Genomic DNA, 14,081 nt, shown 5'->3' with positions numbered 1-14,081 from the left:
GATTATTTCACGCTCCACAATCCGGCTGGACAAAAGCAGCAGATAAATTCCCTCCAAACCATATGGGAGCCTGGGCTTGGTACCCCCTCGCACTGTGTTACATAACCAAGCATCCAGCAGCGACAGGCTCTGCATCTGCACAAACACCAATAGCCCATCGGCCTGCAGCACCACTGAGCAGACACTGGCGATGGGTGGAAATGGGAAGATGCTCAGCAAGAAAGGAAATGAGAGCCTGGTCCTAAAAGACCACAGTACACTCAGAAATGGCATGTGGACGTCCATGAAGCTATCCAGAAGGTGCCCGGGAAGTAAATAAAGACGGGTCAGCACCCAACAGCTGCATGGAGCCAGGTTTCCTCTGACAGTGAGAAGAGTAGCTCACACAGCAATTCCCGGAAAGAAGTTTCCAGCAGTCTTGGAAGAAGCCCATGCTCAAAGTCCATACGTTCTACAACCCTCCCCTGCTCCGAGAGACATCTCCAGCACGCCTGCTTAAGCCAAAGACTTCGTAGGTGATTATGACACCTCTCTTGGTCTCCCTCCTACATCAGATCAACCACCATGGCCGGCAAATCATACCACAGGTCCCCATCTCCTCGAAACTCGTGACCAGTACCGCAGCCCAACGGATCTTGTCCAAGGACAATGCTGCCCTCCCAAGCCCAGGAGGCACTGGCAGGACGCCCAGGGACACTGCTGGTTCTCCATGCTCCCATGTGCAGATGGCAGGGATGCTGTGAACCATCCTGTACTGCACAAGACAGCCCCAGGACCAAGAATTGTTGGCCCCAAAGGTCAACAGTGCTGAGGTGGAGAGCTCTGCTCTGGCCCCAGGACCACGGTCCCTCACCTGGATTCCATTAACAGCCTCTCACCCCACGGCTTCCTCCCTCGGATGCTCTAATCCATCCTGCAGACGGCAGCCAGATCTGATCTGACCGAACCATCCCCGGGACCTGCTAAGTGGCTTCCAGGGATCCTCCCCAGGCCCACAGCACTCTGCCACGTCTGCCCAGAGCTAACTCTCTCCTCTCTCCTCACAGTCCTGGCCTTCTCACTGTCACCCTATCCAGCCACAACCACCGATCATCTTGGGATTCTGTGACAGCAACAAATACCTTCTTGTCTGCTGCCTCTACCTGGGGCCTCCCCACTTCACACTTTAACCAGCTCCTCCTTGGAACCTTCCCTGAACCCCCAAATTATTTCCAATCCCCACCTCCTGATATACCTTGTCATCCTCTCCCTTACTTGTCCTTAAGAGGACTTGTTATAATCTAAAGTGAGAAGCTTATGCCTACGATTTGCATCATGTATTGCCATCTGCAACTCTATGCTTATGGGTATGGCTACTTGGTTAATTTCTGGCTCATTCTTAAATGCAATCACCATGAGAACAAAAGCCCTGTCTCTGCTATTTGTGCCCAGTGCCCAGCACAGAGAATGAACATATTATTAAGTGCATTTTAAAAATGTACGACCAGGGTGCCTGGGTGGCTCAGTTGCTTATGCAGCTGCCTTCAGCTCAGGGTCCTGAGATCAAGTCCTGCATCAGGCTCCCTGCTTAGCAGGGAGCCTGCTTCTCCCTCTCCCTCTCCGCTTGCTAGTACACGGTCTCTCTCTCTGACAAATAAATTAGAATTTCTTTAAAATGTTTTTAAATGTAAAATAATGAAACACACACATACACACATATGACCAAGGGATTAAGTGCGAGCCCTCAAGCAGTCAGAGGCCTGCTCACACCCACAGGGACACTGAAGAAACTGGCACTGTGAGGGAGGAAGGCGGCCTGCATGACCTCATGCCCAGGAATGGAAGGTCGGGGAACCAGAGGCAGAAAGCACAGATGTGGAAGGTATGGTGAGGGAGTGACCTCCAGAAGGCCAAGGTCAGGGGCAGAGAGAAGGAATTCACTGGAGCCACAAATTTAAAGGAGCGCTTTTTCCCCAGTGAGCATCATGTCGAAGGCCAAGACAGAGGGGATGGCGAAGAAATCCCTGGAATTCTACAATCCCAAATTAAAGGCTTGTCCTCTGATACAGGTAGGGACAGTGGGATGACCAGCATGAAGGAAGCCTGCCACAGAATTTTTTAAAAAGATAAATGCCAACAACTACTTGTCAACAGAATGATTCATCGCAGGGTTAAAATGCTAAAATCAAACCCCTGGTATCCAACAATGTAAAAATTAATACAAAGAAAAATCACTTGATTAACTAACTGAATGCACATCAATTCAGGTGCCTGTCCTGAATGGGCACTGAGCCACGACAATCGTAATTATGACTGCTCGTGAATACGGTAAGATGCCTGTGATATAATGGCAAAGAAGCAGGAAACCAAATGGCATGTGTGTTGGAACCATCAAAATCTACATTCCCAAGCACCACAACTGGTGGAAAACCAATACAGATGGTTTGATGGCTCAAGGACAGTGGCAGAAAGAAACCACTTTCATTTCTGCTACTGTTCGACCAAGGGGGGTGAAGAGGGGCTCAAGGAGGCACGTGTATCCATACAGATGTCCTGCCCGTGGGTGGTGTCCCAAGCATCCCGGGGGAGCACCCGAGAAGTGTGTGCACTAGGGCCAGAAGAGATTCCAGAAATCCAAAGCTAGGCAAATGTTCCCCAACTATCAGTCTGGCAGAAGCCAGAAGCGTGGTGTCTGATGTGTTCAAATCCCTCGGCCAGACAGTGGAACTCTCTGCAGAGTCTGGAAGCCACAGACCAGAAAGCAGTAAGAGGAAACTGGAAGCATTTTGAGCTGATGGTTTACTAAGAGACAGTCATAAAATACTTCGTTCACCTTTCCGGGGTTTTGTTTTTACTGCTGCTTCTTTTTTGACTTGAGTCATGACTTGACCTCCAAGCATCTCTTCACCTGTTTATAGGGAGAACTTGTACCATCAGAATAATCCAGAACATCAGACAGATGAGGGCTGGAAGCCCAGGTCAAGCCAGCCCTGAAGGGAAACCTGCCCAGGCTCGGACTCCCGTGCCTCCCCTCCTGCTGGTGCTCACACAGCAGCCAGAATGTTCTGTATGCTAGGTCAGCCCTGGCCACTTCCAATTCTAGGTGTCACCCAGGGACCAACACAAGCAGAATTAACATGAAAACTCTTGGGTCCCCTTCTCCAGAACTACTGAGTAAGAATCTCCATTTTGACAAGACCTCACACTGAGGTCTGGGCCCCGGGCCCCGTGCGCTGCCCCTCCAGCTCTTCCTGAACCGCTGGTCGGGGTGCCGCTGGCATCCCTGTAGAGTCTACACTGACTTCCGCTGTAGGATGAACTATGTCCCAGAAAAAGATCTGTTCAAACCCTAACCCCTAGTACCTGTGAGAGTGACCTCATTTAGAAAGAGTCTCTGCAGACAGATTCAAGTTAACACAAGGTCATACGAGAACAGGGTAGGCCTCAAATTCAATAGGACCACTGTCCGTAGAAGAAGAAAGACACAAAAACTCAGACACACAGGGGAACCCGGTGTGAAGAGAGAGACAGAGACAGGAGTGAGGTGTCCACAGGCCAAGGACTCTTGGCCTCCACAAGAAGCCCGGAGAAAGGCATGCAACAGACCCCAGAGCACGGTTACGTCTGTATGCTTATATGCCCCCCGAACTCCTATGTCAAACCTGCACACCCCAGCGCGACGGCGACAGGAGCTGGGACCTGTGGGGAGTGGCTAGGGTCAGAGGCAGTCACGACGGTGGGGCCTGTGAGAGGGTAAGTGCCCTAATAAGGATCAAAAGAACCTGCTTCCTGCCTCTGCTCTCCTCCATGTGAGGGAAAAGCAGTCTATGATATTCTGTGGTAATGGCTCAAACAGATGAAGACAAGCACCCAGAAGGAACAGGAGAGAATACATTTGTCTTAGGAGGCCCCATCGGAAATCCTTTGGTCCAGCTGTCCCAAGAGATGGACTCTTCCCCCAGGCTTGGCTTGGCCTGTCCCCACAGCTGCTGAGTCCTGGCCCTCCCTCTCCTCCTGTGTCAGTACGAGAACTCTCGGGGAGGCCTGGCCTGGCTTCTCCGGAGCTGCAGACCCTCAGCGGCTGGACGTTCTAATCCAACAGGACTTCCCCTAGAGCAGACAGCATAACCGGGAAGGTCACCATCCAAACCACCACCGCCCCCCCCGGCCCGGTCCTTGTGGGTGACGAGAGACAGACAAGCAACGTCCTGCCTCACATCTCTGCTGCTCTTGGGTTATGACCACAGTCCACAGCCATTCCCAACCTCAGGACAAGAACGAAGAAACATTTCATTGTTTGCTGTTAGTATACCTTCCTGGCTCAGATGCTACCGATCTCTTTAAGGTACCTCTTCTGGTCCCTTCCTCTCCCTGCCTGGTTCCTTCAGGGCCCAGAATCACCTGGGTGGAAGGGGCTGGACGGCAGAGCTCCCATCTTCACACCTGGCATGGCCACTGAGCCGGTGCCGACAGAAGAGGTGGCTTCTGTGGAAAGAATGGCTCTGCAACCCCATGACCCGGCACCCGAGAGGCTGGGTCCCACGAGGCGGGCAGTGAAGTGCAAGCACAGGGAGAACCCGGGCTCCAGGGGAAACCAAGGCCAGGTGGTGGCACAGGATACAACAGTGCAGAGAGGGGCACACGGAGCCATAATTCGGGGGCACGTCAGAGCACTCGGAACTCTGGCTGCCTCCCAGGAAACCAGACGGAAACAGCCAGGGCTGTGCCACCAGAGAGCCAGCCAGGGAGGCTTCCTAAAGCTCTGTTTATCAAGACGAAAACCAGAAACGATCCAAGTTCCCAAACACAGAAAAGTGGTTCAAGCAGTGAGGACATAACCAGGAGGTCACATGCAACCTTAAGAAACATGTTCTTGAAAAATACTACAGGATACAGGGAAATACATATGGAAATACACACATACACACACACACACACACGTACATATATGTCAATATGCATGCATGTACATATCCTATACAGCACATATCCCCACAGACATCTGATGACATGAAGGAGAAAAAGCCTGCCATTATAAAGACAAACACGCTAACAGGGTAACTAATTCATGGGAGATGAATGGTAAATGAGTCTTCTTTTTCTTATCAATGTTTGGCATTTTCCACTTTTCTAACAAGATCACAATTACATTTAAAAATGAGGGCAAGGGCACAAGAAACGCTGCTTTGTTTAGGAGAAGCGGTAATTTCCACCCTCACGAAATCTCACAATCTCGCACACAGCACTAGAAGCAGAAACCGGGAGGGCTCAGAAGGCAGGGGCGGAGTGGGGAGAAGCCAGTTCTGTAAGTGAACCCTGGGAGGTCCGGAGGTCCCCGTGAGCCTCACGTCCTCATCTGCAGGAAGAACCGATGATTTTGGATCCTCATTTGCCATCATCCCTAATACACCAACACAGCTTTTCCTGAGGTCACAAAATTCTTAATTCTCAAATTTGTGACAGGCAGTGTGGACCCCTAGTGCTAGCTTAGAAATGACAGAAAGCAACAAAATCTTCTGATAAAGAACAAGCTGTATGGCAAGTGAGTGCTGTTCATTTCAAGTCAGGATACAGTTTTTAAGGGAATGAAACAGTGCTTCTCAGAGGACAAAACTCACCCAAAATGGCATTTACCAACAATCATGGTACAACTTACTCCCAACACAGAGCCTTCCAGCGAAGCCCAGACAGACCAGCACCACGAATGGTAAGAAGCAAGCCCACACCCGGGGCAGCCCCGGGAAGGAAGACAAGGCCTCCCGCATCTGTGCGCCGACCTCAGCTTGGGGGGCTCGAGTTCAATCACTCTTCACCCCTGGCCAATCCATTCTCCGCAAGGGAAAGTCACCAAGCCACAGTGACCCGAGTCTTTATAAGTCAATGGGAGGCACAGAATATGAACCATATTCTCATACTAAACTGAAGGAGAAACAGTAGAAAAAACCTGAAGAATGATAAAGAGCAAGGCTTTTAAATGTCGGGTGAGATACGCTAGACGTTCAGGAAAAAAATTTAGTGCCTGTCGACCCGCAATTTTTTTGTTTTTGTTTCTGTGAAATATGTTAGTTCCGAACAGACTGAAGGACATTAGAATAGAAAATGCTGGAGGGTATCATACGGAATAAAGGTAAGAACCTTTCCATGAAACATCTTTCAGCTTTATACACACACACACACACACACACACACACACACCAAGAATCTATTTCTTAATGTGGATCTTGGTCAAAGCTTCCCTCTACACAAAGTTCTAGAATTCTCCCTAGACATACCAGCCTAGACCATGCCTAGGAGGCAGGGTGGTCTTTTCTAGGATCCTTCCATACAGTTAATATTCCAATATTTTGGAATTGAGTAAATCTGCAATGTGTGTATTAACTCTGATCGTAAAACCCTAACCACCCCAAATCTAGCCCAGCAATCCACAACTGGTTAAGAAAGAGAAAAACCCACAGCCAACACAGTGGGACCATGACCAAGATCTGTCTGGTCCTCCTAGAAGCCTCCGTGACCAGCCCCATCAGACTCCCTTTACTCCCTTCAAATGTACCCAATTGCGAGGTATTTGGTCAAAGTTGTTTTTGTTTGCTTGTTCATTCGTTTGTTTGGTTTTTTGGGGGGGGGGGGCGGGGGTAGAGAGGGAAAGGAAGGAGAATTTAAAGCAGGCTCCACACCCAGCGTGGAGCCTGACACAGGGCTTGATCTCAGGACCCTGAGATCATGACCTGTGTGGAAATCAAGAGTTGAACTCTCAACTAACTAAGCCACCCAGGCACCCCTGGTCAAAGTATTTTTAATTGCTTTATGCATGAACATACCACATGCCTACTTGATGGAAAGGTCCACCAGAAATGATATTTATGCCTTGACAGCCCCAAAGCATCAGACACAGTGCTGCTGTCCACCAGTGTGGACGACAGGTATGAGCCGTTTCTAAATACAGTCAGATGGCTGGTACTTAACACTGCTCTCCAGGGGAGTTGAAGAGAAAAGAATGTGGCTCTAGAATTTAAGCTAGGCTTAAATCATCACTCCATTCCCATGCTAGTCATATGGCCTTGGGCAAGCTAGTTCCCATCTCTGGTTGTCCGCATGTGAAAGCAAGGAGACTACCTAAGAGTTTTATCGTAAGGATCAAATAAACTGATACACATAAAGCACTTAGGACAGAAAGTGATCAATGTGTATCAGCTGTTGCTATTCTAGCACGTGGAGCTCATGATTCTATCAACCCCTGGAATTAATTCAGGGAGGCTTCCCTACATCCAGATGTTTTGTGTTCTCTAAGGAAGACACTCTACTTACTTCAGTCTCTAAGGAATTAAAGGCTAGGAGGGTTGGTTGGGCTGGCTATGAATGTTTCTGAAATGCAGAAACTGCGATCTGATCCATCTCTCCAGGCAGCTGGAAAACATCACAGCTTTCGGAGAAGAAGGAGACCACCAGCAGATGGGAGTTTTAGGAAAACACTGAAATACAGTCAGGAAATAAGAAAGGACAGGTACAGCACTGAGGGCAGAGAGAGTAGAGTTAAGAAACTCTCTGCACAATTTTATCAAGAAGAACTGGGGCCATGAGCAAACACATACGTGTGTATCACAGCCGGAGAACAAACGGAAGAGAAGTCAGTGGAAGGAATGGCCACATCTGGCTTTGGAGAGGCCACATCTGAGTGCCACTGCATCAAACGTGGGAGAGAGATGGACCACGATCACACAGTGGAGAGCAGAGGACAGGACCAGGGGGCACTGACCACGGTACAAGGACCCCCTCGTGGGATGGGAAGGAGAGAGAGAAGTGTGACAGCAGAGAAGGATCCCACAAGCACCTGCTGAGTGTTGAGAAAGTCTGGGCGTGACTGCAGACAAACTGAAAGGGCAATGTGATACGCAGACAGAAGATTCTAGACTGAGAGGATGGGTAAGAGACTAATCAAAACCCCAGAGGCAGGAGTGGGCAGGAGAGACTCCACACCGTGGAAGGCTACGTTCAGTGTTCTGATGGGGACTGAGAAAGGAAAGGTGACGTCAGACAGATCGTAAAGGATCTTCTCGGCAAAGCAAACAGACTAGCATCATTTGCTAAAGGTGGTGGCAGGGGGGTGGTGATAAGCTCAGGCTTGAGAAGTTGCCAGAAATAGCTGGTAAGGTAAATTCACGAAGGAATCTAAAGATAAAAAAAGAAAGATAAATTTAAATATAAAAAAAATATCTTTTTGAGTAAAATGGTACAGTTGCTGTGGAAAATATGGTAATTCATCAAAAAATTAAACATGGTATTACCATATGACCCAGCATTTCCACATCTGATATATACCCTACATATCAGTAACAAGTGAAAGCAAACACTTGAACAATTATCTGCAAACTCAGGTTCACAGCATTACTCACAATGGCCAAAAGGTGTAAACAGTCCTGAGGTTGGGGGCATTCACTAAGGGACAGTAAAGCAGCACAAAGATCAGAAACAGGTGGATTCCCCAGAGAAGGATCCAGAAGTGCTCCAGGCAGAGAAGGGAGAGAGAGAACACTGCACGCAGCCCTGCAGTTTCCTCGCCCACGTCACAAAAACATACCCCCTTTGTGTGTGTGCTCCCATACACTCAGCGACCCAGAACAACGTCTGGTACTGAGTCAAACGGAAGGCAGCCCCGATGACAATGACATTGATGCCATGTTTGTCCTGCAGTTAATTATTCCCCCCAACTCCTCTGGCCTCTTTCTCCCTGAAGGCATAACATGCCTGGGCTGACCCTCGGTGGCCAGGGCGATGGAAGGAGCGGCTGCAGCTCTGGGAAGGTGACTGCAGGAGGCCGGCTCTGGGGACAGAGCAGGCACACCCCCACTCCCCGTCCCGTCAGCTCACCCCACATCGTGCCAGGAAGACACGACAGCGTGCGGACTTCCTAGTCACAGATGAGGGCACACAGAGCCTCTCAAATATCAAAACGGCCACAAAAAATCAAAAAGGGCCACCCTTTGGGGAACAACACGTAACCCTATGAAATGCCACGGTCCTTTTTCTATCTTCTATCTAGAAGATGATTCCTAACTGTTATTTCCATTTCCGCAGAGCAAAGCCTGGAGGATGAGAGCAACGCAAAAACCAGGGACCTGGGATAGGAGTCTTTAAATCTGACCCGGACAGAGAGCACCTGTTGTGTAAAAACAAGGTACAAAATTAGCCGCAGGGGAGGCAACGTTTGAACCAACACTCTGCCACCAGCCGGTCTTGCAGACATCAAGTCTTCAACATGCATGAACATCCCTGATTTCACTCCCATCTTACGAGAAAACACCCACTGAAGGAAGGTCTTGCAAGACTCCACTCACTGAATCATCCGACACACAGGGAGGTGGGCAGACAAGAGTCAAGCCCAGCCAAATTTAATAACATAAGAGTATATTTAGAAATCTAAAAATTACGTCTGGGCTCAAACTTCCTGTAATTTTTATCTATTTTTAGGCCCGCCGCGCCTGTTTTTCTGAAATGACACAGGATGTAGTAGTAAGTGTCCTGAACACGTTGCTAATTTTAACCCTAAGACAATAAGGAAGCTTGAGGCGTAGCAAGTTGCCAAAATGGTTAGCCTAAAACTTCAACATACGCACCACGTCCCTTTGCCTGTAGATCACCAGTTTTTGTACAAGAAGTTCCCATCGAGATCAAGCAAGTCCAGGGAAGAATCAGCAGCTCCGTGGACAGCTGCACCACCTTGAGATGGAAGGCCCCGTGCACTCCACCCAGGGCTGGTTGTGACCCTGGCCCGGGTCACAGCAACTGTGGGACACACCTGACACACACACGTCTTTGCTCCAAATGGAATGGTAATCACTTTCCAAAGCATTTTCAAGACGACGGCCGGACCGACGTTTCCTGAATTACGCATTACAAGAGCATTAAGGGAAGAGAGCAACAGCAACAGCAGCCGCAGTGAGCAGTCGCGTGAAAGCCGCCAAGTGAATCACTCCGAAGATGCCTGTCCTCTGAGGGCACCAGCCCGGGCGGCGGCCCGCACACCACACCTCTGTCCACAGTCAGTCAGCCCCATGGAAACGGCCAGAACGGGGGAAGCCGGAGAGCGGGCTGGCCGCCTTGTGCTCCCGCCTCCCAGCACCTCCACACCACAGGCCGACGACCTCTCGTGAGGTCCTTCCCCGGGGCCACAGGGTGAGAACAGTCACTTGAGGTGGTAAACACGGGGACGGTGGGGATCCTGGATCCCTCGCTCTTCTGGGCAAGCGCGCGGGACCAAGATGGAGCGGCGATCCAGCACCGTAGCCTGAGGTCCGACTGATGCCCGAGGCGCCCACAGCCTCAGCATCCCCACCTCTTCCCAGCCCCCGAGACACCCCGACAAGTGACACGCGAACATTTTTCTTATCAACATCCTCACATTTGTATCAATTCAGAACACGTACTTGCTGCGGAGCAAAGAGAGGGCGGGGGCCTGAAGACACCGCCAGGGGAGGGGAAACAGCATCTCAGGACACAGGGGGGCAGGATGCTCTCGCCGCCAAAGCCACCCCTGGGCCGCCCCGCGAGCTCAGGCTCTGCGGGAGGAAGAGCCCCTGCTTCTCACACGCCCAGCGGGGAGCCCGGCAGCTCCCAGCGGGCATGAGGATGGCCACTCCCGCCGCACCCCAGGGCCTACCTTCACCCTGACGGTCTGGTCCGACACGCTGCTCATCATGTCGCTGATGGATCTGAACAGCTGCAGCAGGGACTCCATGAAGTCAGCCTCCCCTTTGTCTTCATAGAGTCTGCAAAGGAGCACAGGACGCTCGATGGGGCCTGGTGGACAGGGCCTCATGCCTGTTTGCCCCCGCATCACAGCCTTGCAAGCTGCTGCTGGGGCGGCAACTGAGAACACGAGAGAAAATCCGCCACATCCATGGAACACAGGAGGCAGCTCAGAAACGGGGTTCATCTGGGCCACATGGCTAGGGGGCTGGGGCCTCAGGCAGAAGAAGCTGGTTTTTAACTGTACCATTTATGTGCTTTTCTCACTGAAACATAATACATTTTCTAAATCTGCAAATCAGAAATGTATAGAAAGGGAGGGAAGGAGAGAAAGAGGAAGGAAGACCAGAGGAAGGAGAAGCAGAGAAATTCAGCTTTAATTTTAGCCCACGGAGATTACACCGTCAATATTTTGGTGTATTTTCTGCCAGTGTTTTTTTAAACCCACAATGTCACGTAATTAACATAAATTTAATTTCCTGAATTTAACACCATCTTGTAACCATTTGAAAATGATATTATAATAGTAAATTCAAAATTACTTTATTTCAGAGTAATGACACTATACAATTCATTCATCACAGAATTGCTGGTAAAGGGAAAATTGTCACGAGGTGGAGCATATTCAATAAATGGGTAATAAGGAAGTTGTACATTGGTTACACACAGACAAATATATGTTGCTAATTATAAATAAGTTTCACATATAAATTATTTATTAGCAGTTACTTCAAGTTGCTGTGTTACTAAAAAGCAACGCATTTGCATTTTAAAATGCTGCAACGCAGATGGTTTCTTAATATAGACTAGCTTTCTGCCTAATTAAAGTATACCATACCTGAAAACTTGTGTACAATACAAAATTTTGTAAACTAAGTGATAATTAATTACCCTAGAGGTCATCTTATATTTAAATGAGTTCCACTGTAAAGCAACAAATTCGATCGAAAATGGGAAACTGTAACCTAGTGTATCCATTTTATAAAGGATTTTATTCGATAGGAGTTTGTTTAAAAGGTGCATAGCCTACAATCATGAACTCCTGCTTGCAGGGAACATGAAGCAACAGAACCATGTTTTACAGACCGGTCCAAACACTTGGGGAGGCTTCAAGCACACAGTCACTCTCGTCCTCAGGACATCTGCCAATCTTAGAGCCGCGTGGGGGTAGGAGACTAAACATCTCTGTAGAGTGGGCTTTCTATCAGTCTCCAAAGATAATGAGTGGTAATGAATTAGAAAATGCCAGGGAGATGGGTCCCACATGACAGAGCAGATTCTCCACTGAAAACTCTGGGGAACCAGGAACCAACCAAATGTAGACCAAAGCCTGCGAAGGCTACACACAGCCTTGTTAAAGTAAAAGGCCAGTCCCATGTCCTGCCTAGAAGGGGAAAGGATGATCATCTCTGAAAGAAGAGACCATCATCTGGAGCTACATTTAAGTAAAAATTAACTAAAAATAGAACAGACCACGTGACCAAACAAGAAAGAAAAAAAGACAACAGGAACAGAACGACAGACAGGTGATCAAGATACTGTAGCTAGCTAGCAAAAATGTCAACATAAATTACTATATTTTAAAGCAGGAAAAAAATGGAGAAAATAAAAAGATGGAAATATGAAAAAATTGATAGAGAAAAAAAAAGATGAGAAGTTTAGTAGAGAAATAAATCTACAAAAAAATCAAATGAAAATTTTAGAACTAGAAACTATAATATCTAAAATTAAGAATTCATTATGTGGGTTAAATTGAGATCAGACCAAGTAAAAGGTAGAATTAGTGAAGTGGAAGATGATCAACATGAAAATAAGCACAGAGGGAGAAAACAGACAAAAGAGTGTTAGAGATATGTAGGGTATAATGAAGGGCCTAATACATATATGACTGAAGTTCCAGAAGAAAATGAGAGACACAGGTGACAAATATGACACCAGAATAGATAATGACAATAAATTTGCCAAAATGAATAGAGAAAAATCAATCCAAAGTTCAAGATGCTCTGAAAATCCAATGTAGGATAAAAAAAAGTAAAAGCATTCCTATAAAATCCATAGTAAAACTGCTCGTAACCACAGAAACAACGTATTGTAAGCACAGCTAGAGGAAAAACAAACAAACAAAACACACCGTCACCTTCAAAGACATAACAAGAAGTCTGAAAGCTGGTTTCTCACCGGAAAAGATGGAAGGAAGAGAAAAGAGCACAGTATCTGAAAGAACTAACCGCCAAACTATGATTCGATATTAAATAAAAATTTTCTTTAAAAACAAGGAGGAGGGGCACCTGGGTGGCTCAGTGGGTTAAGCCACTGCCTTCGGCTCAGGGTCATGATCTCAGGGTCCTGGGATCGAGCCCCACATTGGGCTCTCTGCTCATCAGGGAGCCTGCTTCCCTCTCTCTCTCTGCCTGCCTCTCTGCCTGCTTGTCATCTCTCTCTGTAAAATAAATAAATAAAATCTTTTTAAAAAAAAAACAAACCCCAAGGAGGAAATAAATGATTTTCATACAAACCCTATAGCAGTCTTTTATTAAAAGAAATTCTACAAGGAGTTTTTTTTGGGGGAGGGGGGGTCGGAGGGGGGAGTGCAGAAGGAAACTAACCTCATAGATAAACATGAAATTGAAAGAAAACTCAAAATATGATAATAAATACAAAATTTATTGAATTAATACTTACTATACAAAATAGTAATACTTGTGTCTTATGAGGCATAAAATATAGGTATCTTGAAATGCAAAACAATAATAATTTTAAAAAGGAGATTTCATGTGGAAATAGAGTGCTCTGTTCCAGCCATGTCTAGTGTTATCAGGGGAGTGGCAAGAGTAATGATTTTAATTATTCTGTAAGAATTCCAACACACATGTTGTCACATGTAGGAAAATCATTAAAAGAACAGTAGAAGAACAGATCACTAACAGATCAAAAGAGGAGAAAACAAGATCATAAAAAGCCCATCAGGCTTTCTACAAAAGAACGCAAAGAGGAGGAAAAGGAGATCGTAATACAGACGGATAAAAGAGAAAATGAACAGAGAATAAGTCTAAACCCATCACATCCAAACAGACTATATCCTAAGTTAAAAGGGCTTTTAGACTGGATGAAATAAAGATACAGCTAAGTGTTATGCGTAAGAGAAACAGCTTAAATATAAAGACACAGAAAGGTTAAAAGCAAAAAAGAGAAGAGATATTGCATGCAAACATTAACCAAAAGATAAAGGGCAAGTTTTCAGATTGATGAAAGGGTACAGGCATCCCTCAGAGACACTGTAAGTTCCGTTTCCAGATAACTGCAATAAAATGAGTATGGCAATAAAGAGAGTCAAATTAATTTTCTGGTTTCCCAGTGCA

General features: G+C 47.2%; 1 protein-coding gene across 2 annotated transcripts in view; it reads right to left on the bottom strand.

Moving 5' to 3' along the window:
- Positions 1 to 14,081, bottom strand: part of DOCK1 (dedicator of cytokinesis 1) — a 491,527-nt gene that overhangs the window by 354,459 nt on the left and 122,987 nt on the right. For both annotated transcript variants that reach the window (XM_032314015.1, XM_032314016.1), the window contains exon 23: positions 10,634 to 10,742. In XM_032314015.1, the coding sequence (XP_032169906.1) occupies positions 10,634 to 10,742 (109 nt within the window). The remainder of the gene's footprint in view (positions 1 to 10,633; positions 10,743 to 14,081) is intronic.

Source organism: Mustela erminea, chromosome 14 (assembly GCF_009829155.1).
Source record: "Mustela erminea isolate mMusErm1 chromosome 14, mMusErm1.Pri, whole genome shotgun sequence".
NCBI classification, from domain to species: Eukaryota; Metazoa; Chordata; class Mammalia; order Carnivora; family Mustelidae; genus Mustela; species Mustela erminea.
The sequence above is the reverse complement of the archived record's forward strand: the minus strand, read 5'-3'. Positions and strand labels throughout refer to the sequence as shown.